The 17,377-nt window shown below is 38.2% G+C and overlaps 1 protein-coding gene across 1 annotated transcript in view; it reads right to left on the bottom strand.

Moving 5' to 3' along the window:
* Positions 1 to 518: 518 nt before the first annotated feature.
* Positions 519 to 17,377, bottom strand: part of HEATR1 (HEAT repeat containing 1) — a 35,885-nt gene continuing 19,026 nt past the window's right edge. The window contains exons 24-45 of the mRNA XM_050316251.1: positions 16,856 to 16,987; positions 16,335 to 16,441; positions 15,069 to 15,212; positions 14,192 to 14,310; positions 13,811 to 13,932; positions 12,266 to 12,394; positions 10,591 to 10,821; positions 9,805 to 9,931; positions 9,336 to 9,502; positions 8,705 to 8,751; positions 7,778 to 7,901; positions 6,854 to 6,994; positions 6,352 to 6,641; positions 5,434 to 5,584; positions 4,782 to 4,940; positions 3,949 to 4,083; positions 3,572 to 3,676; positions 3,310 to 3,478; positions 2,447 to 2,601; positions 1,939 to 2,097; positions 1,154 to 1,262; positions 519 to 757 (exon numbers count right to left, since the gene is read on the bottom strand). Coding sequence (XP_050172208.1) covers positions 669 to 757; positions 1,154 to 1,262; positions 1,939 to 2,097; positions 2,447 to 2,601; positions 3,310 to 3,478; positions 3,572 to 3,676; positions 3,949 to 4,083; positions 4,782 to 4,940; positions 5,434 to 5,584; positions 6,352 to 6,641; positions 6,854 to 6,994; positions 7,778 to 7,901; positions 8,705 to 8,751; positions 9,336 to 9,502; positions 9,805 to 9,931; positions 10,591 to 10,821; positions 12,266 to 12,394; positions 13,811 to 13,932; positions 14,192 to 14,310; positions 15,069 to 15,212; positions 16,335 to 16,441; positions 16,856 to 16,987 — 3,111 coding nt within the window. The 3' untranslated portion in view covers positions 519 to 668. The remainder of the gene's footprint in view (positions 758 to 1,153; positions 1,263 to 1,938; positions 2,098 to 2,446; positions 2,602 to 3,309; positions 3,479 to 3,571; positions 3,677 to 3,948; positions 4,084 to 4,781; positions 4,941 to 5,433; positions 5,585 to 6,351; positions 6,642 to 6,853; positions 6,995 to 7,777; positions 7,902 to 8,704; positions 8,752 to 9,335; positions 9,503 to 9,804; positions 9,932 to 10,590; positions 10,822 to 12,265; positions 12,395 to 13,810; positions 13,933 to 14,191; positions 14,311 to 15,068; positions 15,213 to 16,334; positions 16,442 to 16,855; positions 16,988 to 17,377) is intronic.

Genomic DNA, 17,377 nt, shown 5'->3' with positions numbered 1-17,377 from the left:
TTACCGAGTAAGTTCTAACCAGTTGCATTTTCAACCATTCTTTACAGAGTCTGAGTGCCTTTCTTCCTACCAGTGTAATGAACTAGTACCTCCTGGTGCAAAATAGGTGGTGAGTTTTTTGGTAAATTCATTACCATAGCAAGCAATTTATTCTTGAACTTTAACTAAGCAGTAGCAGTCTTCAAAGACTGAAGACCAGATTTAGTTCCTGTATGAATCAGTTTCTTGGAAACTTCCTTTTCAGTATCTTCAGTGGGGTTAGTTTTTACTTCCCTATACATGACAGAAAGAGCAGATTTTCAGGATTATAGTGCATGGGTCCAGTGAGTACCATGCTTGGAGCATGACAGCCCCTCCACTGGGACAGTAACTGTATGCCCCCAGCACAGTGGAGTTCAGCGAGTCTCACATGTTTTCACTCTGTGCCCAGCTATCAGAATTTGCTTAGAGCCTGCTCCAGTTTCCCACTTCTAAGAAAAGAGCAGGTGAGGAAAAGTTGTAATTCCCCAGTCCACCCAGAAATGACAAAACCATATTCTTAAAATATTTTTTTATTAAAAAGTTAAAATCTTGGCTCTGATAAAAATTGTTACGACAGTTTGCCTGTAACACTTGAATGTGTGAAGCTAACACAATTCAGACAAAATTTAAAAACAAAGGGCATAAACTTAGAAGTAGCTTTGGAGTGGTTCTCCCAAAATCACTTCCAGTTGTTGAATTGTCTTCTGACACTGCTGCTCAACTTCTTCACATTCATCTAGGAAAAAAAAAAAAGCAGGAATTAAGTAGAACAACGATTGCAAAGCTACCCTATGAAGGCTTCGTCACTCATCAAAACTAGAACCATCTTCAAACATCAGGTATGAAACCATTTTTCAGAAATATTTTGTTACTGAATTAAGCAAATTATTTCTGCTGTAACGCTGATCTAAAACATACAACTGGGCAGATGTGCACAGGCAACAGCACTGAAGAAATGGCTGTAATTTAACTGAACTTTATGAGTATATTGGATATAATCCATTTAAGTTTGCATCTTGCAGAGTTTAAGCCACTCTATACCAATTAGAAAGATTTATAGTAGTTATAGCAATCCGCCTGTCTGAACCTTTGAAATAGGTCACCCTTCACTAATGCCAGTTTAGAACATTACCTTCCATAAGCTCAGCTAAGAATGGAATAGATTCTGGTAGCAGGACGAGGTAGTTCTCCTTCAGTTTTTGTGCAACTTCTATCAAAGCAAGCAGGGAAGCAAATCGGACCTAAACCAAAACAATAATCTATGTAAGGAAACGAACATTACACTACAGTTCCCTGTTTCCCCCCCACCCCTGCCTTATTTCCATTATAAGGTTGTAATCTCGCTTTTGTTACCAAAGGAAACTAGATTTAAGCTAATTTAAATATTAACATCTTGGTTAAGATAATGCCAAATGAAAAACAGGTTGCAAGAAGCAGATATGTTGCTGAAAATTATTTGATGTAATGGTCTTTAACCTTCTGGTACTGTGCCACTTCACTGGCATCAGGGCTTAGCTCAGCACTAAGAAAAACCAAGTAACTTGTATGTATAACCTGTCGAATAGGAGACAAAACTCTATTACATAATAAACAGGTCTAAAAGCTGATCAGTAACTGTCTCCCAGTTCCCCCTCTAAAGTGCCCCTGTCTTTATACACAAACAGATTAGCTCTTATTCCAACAGTTACCAAATCTTTAAAAAACCTCAAACCACACAGTATGAAAGACGTGGAATACTGACTGCTTACAGTAAGAGCAAAAGAGCATGCTGTACTTGGGAGTACCATAGTACAGCACCAGTATTTGTATTTAGGCTGGTATTTTAGTAATGACTTAATTCACTTCTGGTTTTGGGGGCCCTGTTGCCATTTTCTAACATAACAAAGAAAACCAGTTAATATTCGGATAGGTCCCAACCTTAGGAGAACTGTGCCTCGTTTTCAGCAGGATTTGGTAGTTCAGTGGTTTCCAAAGAGAATCATCTGCCATTGCCACTGAAAACTGAGCTATGCAGGGTATCAGGTGTTCTGTCACTCTTTCCTGGAACTTCTCATCTCCTCCAAGCACGTTTTCTAGCTGTGGAAATAAAACAGATCCAGGCTCAGATAAACCCAGAAAAAAGCACTTCTAGCTTTGGCTTTCAGGTACTGAAGAATTAAGTCAAAGAACATCAGTGAGAGCACACTGGTCTGCAAGACCTCAATTCATGAATGTTGATTCATGAATCTTACAGAATGAAGACATTCAGAAAGAGGGTAAAAAAGTAATCAGTAATTTAGAGCCTTAGGCAAAGCAGTTAATACTGTCTGCAGCCCAAAGACAATGAACTAATTCCCCCCTTTTTGTTAACTGGACACCTGATATTTTTAACTATTGGAGGAAAAAACCAAACAGCTATGAATTGTTTTAAGAATTTTGTCAATACCTGATCAACCAGAGGCTGCATCAAGGTTTCTGTTCTTTCCTTACTCAGGAACTTCTGGGTGTCAAACAGGAAGAGCTTGTGCAGACAGTCCAAGGTGAACTGCAACAGTAGACAGCTCTTTTCTATGTTATTGTCAGAGTCAAAGAAAGCTTCATCTACACACCAATCAAGGAGAAGAAAGAAAACCATCAACAAAATGAAAACACAAAACTTCCTCACAATATAGATACACTGCTAGTTTGTGAATGTAGCTGATAGTAATTGTGTACTCATCGCTCAGAACAATAAAGTGGATGCAGTATGTTATCTGTCTTTTAGCTACTGTCCCAGCAGATCTGCCACTGCCCTTCACAGACTGATGGGGATGAAAGAGAATAACCACAGGCTACAGAAAGAGGGCTTGGCCATTCCTGTGGATATGAAGAATTTCTTTGGATCACTAAAACTGGGATGGGCAAATAGTTTCCCATACAAAATAGTAAGAATTATTTTTGGCCAGAAAGCAGAGCCATCTGAATACACTAGGTAGCATATAAGAGAAGTCAATGAATGAAAAATTAAAAACCCAAATAGAAACAAATCTCCCTCTTTCCACACAATTTCATACTTAGGGAGCTCACTGGGACTGACACTGAAAATTTTCATGTGGTCTCAACTTTGTAATGGCAGCCCAGAACCCATGGCTGAAAAATGTCCTTTGGTTCCACCAGAGAAAGATGTTCTCACTTACCAGAGAAAGACAGAAGAGAGAAATGAGAGGTGTGTGCTGTGAAGTAAATCCTGTAAGACTAGACTTTCAGCAATTATAATTAATTTCTCTGAGCCTGTCCGTGTCTCTCTGTATCCAGTAATGGGCAACTTACCAGTTTTAGAAATGTTGACCTGGTTCAGTGTCTCAGCAAATGGCTTCACTAAGTGACCAGCAAACAAGGTGAAGAGACCCTTGAGCTTATCTGCAATGCAATCGGCTATCCGGTGGAATGTCAGCAGCCTGTCTTTTAAGGTAGACTCTGTTCTGGACCAATCAAAGAGCTGTAAGTGAAAGGCAGATTAGCTCTTTCCTGTGTCTGTGCACTGGAAAATACAAATATGCTCATGTAGGTGAATTACATTTAGACTTCTTACCTTGAAAAAGAGGGGCCTGAAAGAAGCCTCGGAAAGTTTCATAACCATACTTATTAGACAATCAATAATGTAAGCCTCTGTCTTACCGACTTCCTCTAAATCATCCTAGAAAAATCAGAAAACAATTCTAAGTTTGAAATGTAAGAATTTCAGCTTTCAAAGCATGTTTTAATTTTGTCTGTTTCAGACTAAATACCTAACTATCATGTTTTCTACCGCAAGAACGACTCTGGAACAGAATATTTGATACCTAGAATTTAAGAGCACATTTGCAATGAAATCCACTAATAGTTTTTTTTTGTTTTCCAACAGATAGAATTAGCATGTAGAGGCGTAGCTGCTGCTGCTGCTGCTGCTCATCCCCACAACCAAGCTACCTGGGCATGGTCTGTTCGGAAGTCCAGGACTTTAATGAAAAACGCTGTAAGTTCAGGCTGATGGGAGATCAGGTGCTCCTTCTCCATAGCAACAATGTGCTCCCTCAAAATGTTCATAAGGGGACCCAGGCAGCTCTGCCAAAACAAAAGCAAGGCAATACAAAGGCAACTGTGATATTGACAGTAACTGAGAACCGTAACTGGGGAACTGGATTTTTGCAGTTAGTTGCAGTTAGACAACATTAAAATGCTGTCAATAAAATAGATAAACCTTTTCCTGTATTTTGGAGGGCTTAAGTTAGTAGGATTCTTGAAAAGAGTTTGTTCTCCCCTCTCCAATAATGGAAATAATGGAAATAATTCTGAATCAACTCATAATCCCAGAGTATAAATAAAGGCCGTTATGAGCGGGATGATATAATCTAACATGCTAAGGACATTAAACTGATGGAATTCTCCCAGGTCTACCTTTCCCAAGTCAGCATTGCAGTACAAAACAAAAGAGAGACAATATAAAGACTGTGCTAGTCTGGGCTAGCTGGGATGGAGGTAATTTTCCCCATAGCAGCTGTGCTATGAAGAATGGTGCTGTGTTTTAGATCTGTGACCAAAACAAAGCTGATTACATAGCGGTGTTTTAGCTATTGCTGAACAGTGCTTGCACAGTGTTAAGTACTTCCCTTGTTTCTCATTCTGCTGCCCCAGTGAGCAGGCTGATGGTGGGCAAGATGTTGGGTTCAGCTAAGACAGCTGAACCAAATTTTGCATTCCTTGTTTCCTTTTTTTAATTTCTTCTTTATCACAATGCAAAAGGATGAAAAAAAAATGCTTACCTTGCGGGTATGTGCCACTTCACTGTAACACTTGGTAACTGCAGGCAAGAATATTCGGGGAGCAAGCCTTGTAGCTAGGATAGTTTTCAGTGATGCTACACGTAAGCTTATCTGGGAAGAAGGACCAAACTCGGCCACAATCTTTTCCAAGCGGACAACCTATCAGGAATTGCAACAAAAGTTAGGCCCACTTAAAGCAACTACAGAACTTATTTTACAGTGGTTGTCCATTGCAAACGTCAGATGGGAATTTTGCTGTTTGCACCACTTGGAGCACCTTACATTAAGTTATCTGTGTACAGAGCTTTGCTGTCTTCAGAAGGCAAACATTGAAAAAACATGTATGTCAACGTCAGATTAGATACACATTTGAGAAGACTGTGGATATTACAGAATGATCTTTTGGGATTCATCTCGCTTTTCAAAGAGGCAAACCCATCAGAGGGAAGAGTAGGAAATGCTCTTATAATCTGCATCTGAGTTATCTGCATAAGGAAATGAGTAGAAGGCTAGTATGTTACAACCTTTCACATAATTGAAACACACTCCTACTGCAGTTTCAGAGAGAGAAAAAGTAATCTCTGTAGCTTCTCCTGGGATCTGGGCAGACCTGGTCCCCCCTTTACATATCTGTAGGAGTCACACAGCTCACCTGCAACAAGCAATCCAGAAGGTAAGGACTAAGGAAGTGTGGTAGTGTTTCTGCAACCTTAAGCAGAGCAGTGACAGCACTCAGCAAGTAAATCTCATTGGAGACAAGCTCCTTCTTACTTTTTAAGGTCTTCAATAGTGCCGGCATCAGCCTGTGAATATCCAAGCATAAACAGAGAAAGGTGAAATAACTGACCATTTGGAAGTACGTTTCCAGTCAAATAAATCCATCCATTAGGCCTGCAGGGACAATTCTTACATAATTTTTGCATGTGTATATGAGAAAACTCAGTATATTTTCTACCGTATTTCTGGTTTTTTGAAGCTAATGAAGGATATTAGGTTCAGAAACACAGAATCATAGAATGATTTCGGTCAGAAGGGATCTTTAAGGATCATCTAGTCCAACCAGCTTTCACAAGATCAGGTTGTTTAAAGACCTACCTTTGAAGATTTAATGACAATAATAAACGTATATTTGTAAAGAGATAAAACAGTCTTACAAGTAACAAGTTAGATGCTTGAATTCTTCTTGAATAGGGAGAATAAAATAATGTAGTACGCAGGGTTTTCAACTGTACTCATTTTCATGTTTTTAAAAGCAATCTGTTCTACAGTAAAAATACAGAATATGGTCTGACTTTTCTAAAGCCATAAAAGTTACCTCTCTGGACACAGTAGCAGACTCCATAAGAAACTCTACTGTAGATTATTAAAGTCTTGCAATTTGCCCACTAGCTTCTCAGTCCTATGACCAGGAAGCACCTTGAAGCACTTACAAATACTTTTATTCTTATCTACACAAAACACACATGTGGGCAGACTGCCACCTGGCCTTCATCAGCATTCCTTCAGTAATGCATTTTAGTGCAACTAATTCCTGCTGCAATTGGTTCTGTTAAAAAGAACCCAAAGGTACCTTGGAAGATGAGGTATTGCTTGGGCTTTCAGTGTACAGGTGACCTCAGCTATACAGAGCAAAGCACTTCCCATCACATTTTTCTCCTCCTTCTCTGAAGAAATAAGATCAACGGCAGTTTTCAGAACAGGTACAAACGGTGCTGGATTTTCTGTGCCAAAACCTTTGCAGAGTAGTTTGAGACTGAACAAAGCAGTCTGCCTGTTGATGGCTTGCTCCTCCTCTTCCTCCTTCCTTTTACACTTCACAATAGCAATGAGCTCAGGAACTAGCTCTAAGAGCTGCAGGATCTGAGAGGACAAGAGCACACACGCATTAGACATACAATTAGAAACTCAGGACCTGCAAGGTAACTGTTGGCAGGTATCCTACTTCTCACTCCTCAAGGGCTGCCTACCAGGCGTGGCACTGGTACATGGCAGCTTTACACAGAGCCAAGCATTTCTAAATCAATCTCTGGGTACTTTTGCTAAAGGAACTGGGTTTAATCACTTTGCCTCACCTGGCTCTTCTGCCACTTCGTGCGCTGCTGCACCTTATTGTTCAGAAGGTCCATGGCCTTGCGCCTCACAGATGGCAGCTGATTCTTCATCAGTCCCCCAATCACAGGGATGAAGGTTTCTGTCGGCAATAAGGCATTGACCTACAAGAAAACGCAAACAAACCAACGTAATAAAAGCTCTTCCATGCACTGAGTCATGGTAGCCTCCAAATACAACAGGCAAACTCGCTTCAGCTTCCTTCATGGGTTTCAGCATCGAAGAAGAGAGGACGGGCTGTATCTGAGGCAAGCAAAGCAACAAAGCAGGTTCCAGTCAGTCTGTGCTTACTGGCTGCTAACCAGTTAAGATATGATAGCTCCGAGATTTCCTCAGCAATTGCTTTTGTCTACACTGCTGAGCTACCCCTTCTTACCCTAGAACAGTTCTGCCAGTGCCCGCTGTCATGAAGACTGGAATATGCTTCACAGGCAAAAAAAAATTCAAGCTGTAAAAACACTCCAAAACATGCTCCAAAGCATGCAACAAGATAGCCAGTCCAACTCTACAAATATACTTCTAATCAGCAAAAAAAGCATAGGGATGCATATTTCTTCATGGAATTTAAAACAGTCCCATTAGCATTACTAATTATATGGGTTAACAGTGAGAAATGCTGCCAAAAGCCATTCTTCTCCACCAGACAGATAGTGAAATCACTCCTTATAGCCAGAATACTAAAGAAAGGAAATAAGCATTCCTGATTTTTTTTGGTGTTTTTTTTTAAGAAGCTGTTAGCTGTAGTTATTTAAGTTTTTAGGTGAGTTTAAACTCATGATGCACCATGTTGCAGAATCCAACACTGCAGAAATCCTACAGTTTATAATCATACTAATAAGCAAAAGCAGAAATGTGCCACTGCTGACATGAGGGTTAATGAGACATACTTTATCCAGCATATCATAGCACTTGCTAAGCAGAACCCTCCAAAATTTGGCTGTTGGCTTGTCCACGTTTCCTTCCACTGAAGATGCCACCGTGTTTATATAGTGAAGAACTTCTTCTAACAGCCTAGATAGAAAGGAAGTGCATTTTAATAAGTAACAAGGAGACTCAAGAAGACCACTGTTATTACCAGAAAGCATAAAATTTCTCAAGACAACAAAAATAAAAGGAAATGGAACAGCTAATGGAGAGACTAGGAGATCATGTCTGCTATGTCCTTAAAGTTGTCTACCTGGTACCCCCAACTACACACAATGATAGTTCTGCTTAAAAATTCAGCTTTAAAACAAAAACAGTCTGGGAAAGATACAGGTGTTTAAAGACAAGCATTCTAGAAACACAGCATTTAAAATAAATCCTACACCCTTTTTCTTCTAGAACAAATATAAAAGTTAGGCCTCTGCAAAAGAAACCCTCAGTTTTGTATCACTGGCTTTTACATCATAATGGCTACAAGTGTGATCTGTGATCACTAGTATTTTTCTTACACCAGTATGGGGGCAAAGATTTTTTTTACCCTACTACTGAAGCAATACATTTTGCTAAAAATCTGGAATTCTTTTAGCGACTCAACCATAAATAGCACGGTAGTTATCGCCAAGTATGTAAATAAGCACTATCAAAAATACAGAAAGATACTGGGTACAGTAATGTTTCAGAAATAAAACACCCCACATTCTATTGAGAGGAAAACACAAACCAAAACACAACCCAAGGAACTTGCACATAATAAATAACTGCTTGTTGCAGAGGACACTGAAGAAAGTAGCCTTGGGGAAAAAGATATTCTAATGGGACTACACTTCGAAAATATTCCCAGGTTGCAGTAAAAGCTAGAAATATGAGGAGTGGAGCAGATTTTCACATACCTCTGTTCCAACTCCTGCAGCTCTTCTGTTTCTTCACATTCAACTATCTAGTTTAAAAAGCCGGAACGAAAATGTTAAATGTCAAACTTACTTCCCCTCATTAAGCTAACATCCCAGAATACACAAATTTGTTTGTTTTGAATTAAATGTCCTCTAACATGGTAATTATGAGTCCCCACATTTGTACTTGAGCCATCATTCTAGAATAAAATCTGAGAACTTTGGGCCATCACAGTAACAAATACATTTCATGCCAGTGGATGACGTGCATCTGAGAAACTGGGATTACAGCCAGCTAGAGTCAGAGCCTAAAATTTGTAGCATTTAGTCTTTTCAGGTAGTAGCATGAATCATGAATCCTACAGCGAATTTGGAATTGTACAAATGGAATCTATCTAGAAAAGCCTTATTAAAAAATAATTCACATTACTGAGAAGTTTAAAAATTGTATCAATAAAGGTGTCAGCAAGATACACTGGACAGTGTAGTCTTTCGCACCTTTGAATATAAAGCCATACTAAAAAGTAAATTAACCTCATCTTTTACATTTATAAACTAAAAAACCCTCATATATTAAAGTATGACACAATTATTTAATGTGGTCAGTTTAAAAGCAATCTGCTAGTTTTACCTTTTTTACAAAGTTCTGAGAGGACAGAAGTTGTGACATGAAGGAGACTGACAAGAATTTGAAATGCCGAAGTTGTTTGTCGGAGTGAGACTCCACATTAAAGAGCTGCCCATCCTGATTTTTTGGTTTTGTCTTGCATGTTCCTGACTTTTTTGGCCCAGGATCATCTGTTGAAAACATTCACAAAATAAATTTGCATCCAAGAGAAAAAGATATTTAATTTCTGATCACAGAAACAAAGTAAAATTACAGCTGCTCAAAGCACCATCCAGTCTAGCCTTGAACATTTCCAGGGATGGGGCAACCACCACCCCCTCTGGGCAACCTGTTCCAGTGTTTCTCCACTCTCAAAGTAAATGTCTTCCTTATACCTAGTCTGAATAAACCTGCTTTTAGTTCAAAACCATTACTTCTTGTCCCTTGTAATGGAAAAGTTTACATGCATTTGTCGGCTTTGTTTTGTGGTTACCTTCTTTGTTCTCTGGCAGCTCTGTCAAATAGTGGATTATTTTCATCATGCTCTGGAACTGTGAACGTACGTTAAATTCGCAACAGATGAAAATCCAAAATTCAGTGTCTGCTTCCAGAACTGCATCCTGTCAATGGTTTAGGAACAAAAAAAGAAACATTTGAAAAATTAAAAAAAAATTAATAATGATAAAAAAGACTCAAAAACTCCTTAGCGAGTTTGTGAAAACGCCATGCTGAGCTGGACACTGCCAGGATTAACACCAAGGGTAATAGCAGCAAGCTCTTGGAGAGAACATAGTTTCAGAGGGTGTAGAGAGAGATTAAATGGCTGCAGCAGAGACTGTATCTTCTCAGATACATGTTCCTATAATAGTTCCTTTAGTTTTGCCCATAAACTGAGGGCCTGCCTACACAAAAAAACATAACAGGGATTTTAACTTGGTCTGTACAGGAAGGCCAGTATCATGTTTCAAAAACAATTAAAGGAAAAACCCAACTTCAATACAATTGAAGCACTTCATAATTACCCAATCAGCTCTTCAGGCCAATGATTGGTGTACAATGTGACCTGATTTATTGTTCAGGCTCCAGAACAATACTGTTTGTGCACTACAAACCATAGCCAACACCACCATCAGGTTCTGCTACAGCACAAGTTCAGAGCTCACTGGCTTTTTCAGCATAACCCAGGGGCTTATCCTGAACCTTCTTAAAGGCAAAAACACGAACAGAAAGGGGGAGATCAGTCTCTCAAGGGAAAAGTTGACTCCATCAGTCTGCTAACCTTGTCTGTGCTGGATGTTGCTGCCACAGTTTTGGTCACGTACTGCTCGAACAGCAGCACCAGGAGAACCCAGAGGAACTTGTCTCCCCCCACCGTGGTGATCAGCTGGGACAGGATGGGCAGGCGCCGGTGCTCCGGCACATGGGGCAGGGCATCCACAAACACACGGATGATCTTTATCACCACCTCTTCCACACTGCCCGAGGACTCTGACAAATCACTGTCTTCAGCCTGTGTACAAACAGGTACAGCAGCTCAAACAGGTTATTGCAGACAGGTGTTAAGTTCTTCCTCGTAATTTCACAAAACGGGAGAAAGCACCACGTGCCAGATAACAGCACTGCTAAGTGCTCCACGGTTAAGTTTTCAGTCACACAGTTCCTTTTCAGTGTTAAAGGAAGATGCTTCAAAATAAAATGGGGAAAAAAAGAAAAAGAGAGAAAAAAAGGGAAGAAGAAGACAACAAGGGAAAAAAGGAATAAAAAGGAAAAAAAGAAAATAAGGAAGAAAAAGAATAAAAAGAAAAAAGAAACAAAGGAATAAAAAGGAAAAAAAGAAAAAAAGGAAGAAAAAGAATAAAAAAGGAATAAAAAGGAAAAAAGAGAAAAAAAGGAAGAAAAGGAAAAAAGAAAAAAGGATAAAAGGAAAAAGAATAAAAAGGGAAAAGCAAAAAAAGGAAAAAAAGGTAAAAAAGAGAAAACCTGCTACTTGGCATGAGCTGAAACAAACAGGAATTTTCAAGGGAAAGTGATGCCACATCCTGCTGAAAACGTTGCCTGTAATTCTGGTATTCAGGGTCTTGGATTCAAGGGCCTAGTACAAATCATATACATAGTCTACGTGTTCTCAGGCAAGTCACATTAGGATCTTGCCACATGGAATAATTGTGTGTGCCATGAATAATTTGTCACAGAAACTTGTGTTTGCTATGAAAAGTTTTGGATAAAAAAATACAAAAAAGAGAGATGACAACTTGATTTCTTCAACAGAGAACTGCAAGAGGATGAAAAACATGTATACATATTAAAAATACTCTGGGAAATCCCCAGCCCATTGTTTTTACATAAGAAATTTATACAGCACTTTTTATGTTTGATCTATTAATGATCCAAAATTAAGATTTATTAGGTGCAAGTGAAATCTAAATGAAAAAAAAACCTTTGAAAACAACAATATATTTTTGTTTCAGTTTATAGCCATTTATGTAAGCTTTCCAGACAAAACCAAGAAAAGCCCCCAAAACACCAGCTGGAAGAATAAAAACATTTGTCAAATACTATACCTTTCCGCTTCTTTCAGACCATGTCTACTACTGATCTGACAATGACATATCATTACAGGACTAATGACCAGTTTTTACTTCCAATGGTTCCTCTACTGAACTTGCCTATTATTTTTATGATGAAAAACTTGAATTTAAAATATGTTTCAAGTCCTCTTCATGTACAGTTCTGATAATTTTGGCTAAACCATTTATAAAGTGCAGGAACCCAAAAGCCTGAAAAGAAGCACTAGTTTGATGAACACAGAGAAGGCTATTAGTATAGTTACTACATATAATTTAAGAGCTATCTAAAAATAATCCTAGAATAGGTGAAAACTTATTCTACCACCGATATTCTAAATCATTTACTCTACTTAATTAATAATCTTTCCTTCAAGTAGACAAATTTACCTGAATAAGAGCAGGAATAACCATCTGCACTGTCTTGTTAATTACTTGGAAAGTGTAAGTATCATCCAGACGCAAGACATTTGCTCCCATGAATGTAAAAATGGGCATAATGTTATGAAGAACTTTATCCTGGAAAAGAACAGATTAAATTAGTTTATCCTGTTATGCATATTATACATTAAGGCATTCCTCATTCCCACAAATGCCACTATATTCCTATAATTAAAAAAAAAGGAGAATCATGAGTATGTTCCAAAATCTCCCTAACTAGTTTTAAATGTATATTGTCCCTTAATACTACTTACTATGTGACTGGCATAGTTCTAAATATTATTTAGAAACCAAGACACTTCCAAGCAAGTAATTAAAGAGTGGAAATTGAGAATTTAGTCTGATGAAAAAACCCTTGTATCCTTCCACTCAGAGACATGGTAATATAACAAGCAAAACCAGCTATGAGGAGATTTGCAGAAGTACAAATGTGATTGTGGCACAGATTCCAGTCATTTTCATACCTTTCCGACTCACCCTTTTTGTATCTGTAAAACATCTACAATTACACAATGTAAACCAACCATGCTCATTTAAATTTTTGGCTTTTCAGGGCCCTAAATTGTAACCACAGTAACTAATTTTAAGAGAGCAGGATTAGAGGTGTCACCTAACTCGAAGTTAGTTTCCTAGATTTTGCCAGAAATTATGAAACTTAGGGCAAGAAATTACGGGAACATTTTTCATTCAGTGAATGGAAGAAGTGTTTTATATATTAAGAGAGAGATGAGACTGACACAAAATGTTTCTTTGTATTCTGACCTTGAAAATCTTGTAAACAAACACTTGGTTCTATAGCAGGTTATGGTAGTAAGAGGAAGACAAAATAAAAAACAAACAATAAAACCACAAAATCCTCCAAAAATTTGTCAAAAACATCACAGTTTTGCCTTTTGGGAAAAATGCTCTTTCGAAGTGAGTGAAATACTGAGGTAAATATAAAGATGCAAACCGAGTTTGATACACCTGGATACATTTTGCTGCTTTTATAGTTTCAAAGCAAAAAATCTTAGAAGAGTGTACAGTCAAATTTCAATCCATAGAAGAAAAGGCCTGTTTCTCAGTCAATTAAAATCAGACCAACCTGGTTTTATCATCAACTACGACTACATTTTTCGGTGTTGTACAAGATAGAAACTGTAAGAATGCATGCACTATCAGGCCAGGTGTTTTCTCTCTTTATATAAAAAAGCAGAAGAAAGAAGAAACAGGCATGGGAATGGTGACCACAGTGAGAAGACGAGGCAGGGCTGTTGACAGAAAGCTTCTTCCATTTCTAATGTGCTCCACTGTAAAGCCACAAACAGTGACCAAAGCATCAAGTCAGAAGTTTCTTTTCAAGTAAAATAGAATGAAAAGCCATAAAAGAGGAGGCAACCTGTACATTTTGCCTGAAAGTTTCTCCCCATAGAACAGCTCTGTATGTTCATCGCTCTACCTGACGCTTGGAACCCAAAGAGAAGAGCTGAGACATAAATTTCAGGTGCTACTTACGGGAAACATTCCAGCAACAGCACCAAGGAGCAGCAGTGCATGGTGGTGTGTCTGGGGCATTTTAGATATCCTGATGCACTGAACTATCAGTTCCACGTTGAATTTTTCTTTGTCAAGGATATCTGCAAGTAAAAATCATTTGCTGCTTAACACTTTAAGGTCAACCGCACAGGAATGAACAGTACACAGCACCGGTTTCAGTTTGCAAACCATAACTAATGGATCTACAAAAAATTATTAGGAAGGCACACTTGTATACTCTTATGGAGGAATCTCTCCTCAACAATACAGTGTGGACTAAAAAAAAAAAAAAAAAAGTTAGAGACCATTGTTTTAGTGCAGTACTTAGAATTACTAAGAAATGATTCTGATGATTTTTACCTGCTGGGACCTTGCTACCATTGGATGATAATTTCTGACAGATGCTTAGCAGGCAGCTGAGGATAAGCTGCTTTGTATATTCCATATTTTCTTCTTCTGATGCCATAGGTTCCAGACACCTACACATTGAGGAAAAAACATGGAGATTAAAAAAGGAGACAGAAAAATAAGTGACCAAACTGCATATCAAGACACAAATAAAATACTGGTATCTTAATTCTACATAAGTTCTAAATCAAAGCTTTTAAAAAGCCTTTGCCAAAAAGCATCTCTTCTCTTTTTCTGTTTTCAAGTGCATCAACTCATCTTATAAAAGACATCTATCAAAGCACTGTCAAAAGTATAACCTGAACTGTGATTGCTAGTCTATGTAAAGGCAAGTCATAAGGAAAGAAAGACAAATACCCAATCTATATGTAAATTTTCTTAAGTGCCTGGAGATAGGGCTGGCAGGAAAAAGCAACAGTTTTCTTAGGTTGCACTGGACAAAGACTGTTCCACCACGTGTTGAGAGGAATTTTAAAGCTTAGCTCTGTCGAAGACACGATTCTTGTCAATTGTGCCAGTTTTAATCCTTCTTGGCAATCCCAACCCCTCTGCCAGACAGACAAAGTTTTCCAATAAAAGCTATGCATCAGGTAAAAATCTTAAAAAAGCCCATCACATTGTTTAAATGGAAAAAAAATCAAAATAACTTCCCATTCCCCTCCTCTGATTTACCTAAAAAAATGTTCAAGCAAAAAGGCAAGCTAAATTACAAGACATGGCAACAAAGCAGAGGCAGAACAGAGACAAAGCAGCCCATATTTTAATGCTTTGGAGTGCCTGCTGCAGAAGAGAGGGCTCAAGAACTCCTGGGTAATGGGAGCACCATTACCTGCTCAGCAGGTTAAAAAGAGCAGGTACCAACGCCTGCGGATGTCGAAGCTTCTTCTTGTGCTGCAGTAATTCCAGAATAAGCATAACCCTCTGCCAGCTGAAGTGGCTTGTTTCTGGTGCCAATTCTCCATCTTGAGGCTTTCTAAAAAGATGAGACAAACAACGAGGATATACATTTGCAAAAGAAATAGTACAATGTTTCAGAGAACATACACACAAATAATTAAAAAAGACAAACTTTCTTTCACACAGTAATGTCTTTGACTGCTGCTCCTGGGAGAGGTGGCAATGTGTGGGCTTTGGACTGAAGCAGCAACACATTTTAAACAATCAACAAAAAATTCAGACCAAACTTGAAAAACAAACAAGTACAGCATGCCTTCTGTGTATACAAAGATTGTACACAATGAAGACTACTGTGGGAAAAAAATAAAACCCATTACCAAATAAATATCCAATAGATAATCTGCTTGCCATCCAGGAAACCTGCATCTTTGGAACTACTAATGGTTAACACACTGACTAAGAAGGCATTTGGGGTGTGTGTGAGCATGTGTGTTTATAAACTCTGACAGATACAATTTACAGATGGATCAATCTAACAGGTGATGACTGTTAAAAAAGGTCAAGGGAAGGAAAATAAGAACAGTTTTTCTAAGTCAAACCAACTATTCTAGGTCAAACAGCTATTCTAGGTCAAACTAGGTCAATATCCTGTTTCAACAAAGGCTGAAAGACAACATTTAAAGAAGAGATTAAGTACAGTGGACAAAGCAGCTCAGCTCTTTCCTTATGAAAATGAAGAGAAGAAATAAGACAAGGATCTAAAAATTACTGATTATATTACTGTTTTAACGGAAACAAAATACTGTTTTTCAGTCAACTAACAGGAGCATTTTGATGAGCGTCTGTAGGTTTCAGCCATGTGTGTGTAATCTGTCCATCATGTCCATATTACAAACCAACTTCAATATCAACAAAAATTAATCTTGTTCAACTGTGTCAAGCCAGATTCTATAAAAGCAAATGTCAAGATTAAAAAGGCTGATCTTTTTTTTTTTTAATTTTAACTGTTCTTCCATCTGTTCTCAAACAGCAACATGAATTGGTTTTCCCCTGCCAAAAGTAGCTCAGAGTTATTTTACTGTGCCAGGGAAAAGAAGAAATAGATGTTTATGCTTCCCATACAAACTATGCAATGTATTAAGACAAGTGTTGTTTTCAAACTGTACAGATAATATTTGTGGGTTTCTAGTTATTTTACCTCTGTTGCTGCATTTTCTGCCTTCTAGTTTGCTGAACAGTGGCAAGACCTTTTGTTTTCTCAGGAGGCTCCAGTTCTTTGACAATCTGCTCAGCACACACTGTAATCTGAAACAAAACAATAATGCAAGCACCAATGAACTATGTGCCACGTCATATATCTGTGTTCCGTCCTTTTTTTAAAAACACATCCCTTTCCTGCACATACAGATATATAATCCACACATTCAAGTCATATCCCAGAAAATGAAAATCAGTGCAGCAGAAAGAAGTGAATTCTGAAGAATTCTATCACTTAGTATAGTAAATGACTGATACATGGCTTTTAAAGAAATAGCTTCTAAAAGCGGTCATTTAAGAAACTTTCCATGCCATTAATACTACTCTATTATTTGACAAATAGTTTCTGATTCCTTTCATGCTATAAATGATATAAACAACAAGTGTTACTGAACGTAGCAGCACAAAATCGCACTGCAACAGCTTTGAACATAGTTCTGTGATCTGGAGTCTGCCACTTACCCCTTTAAACACACTGCTAATTGTCTGGGCACAAAGCGGGTTCTTACAGTTCAAGAGTAAGTCAAACAATACTTTTAGTAGCTTCTGTTGCACCATCCCATCTGACACAGCTGCAAAGAATGGTTTAGTGATCTACAAAAGGGAAAAAAAGAAAGGATGCAGAGAGGTTTACCATAAGAGGATAACAAAATCACAAACTATAGAATTAGATGCGTCAGATTATGTATGACACGCACAATCACACACGTTAGTATAGCAATAATTTGCATATTAACTATGCATTTGTACATATCCAGGAATCCTTAGATACAAATCGTATACCTGTGAACTACCCAACCGACATATACTGATTCCTGAAATTTTTCACACAACTTGCCTAGTAGGGGGAACAAACTTGCTGTTGCCAGCCTTGGGAAGTACACGCCAACACCTGGCTAGTAGAAGGCCTGAATTTGTAGCCACCTTCAAGTGAGACTATTTATCACCCACTGTATTTTGTTGACAATTTTTCCTCAGAAGAAA

This window comes from Myiozetetes cayanensis, unplaced genomic scaffold (assembly GCF_022539395.1).
Source record: "Myiozetetes cayanensis isolate MyiCay16 unplaced genomic scaffold, myiCay2020 scf2-11, whole genome shotgun sequence".
NCBI classification, from domain to species: Eukaryota; Metazoa; Chordata; class Aves; order Passeriformes; family Tyrannidae; genus Myiozetetes; species Myiozetetes cayanensis.
This window is presented reverse-complemented; position numbering and strand designations above follow the sequence as displayed.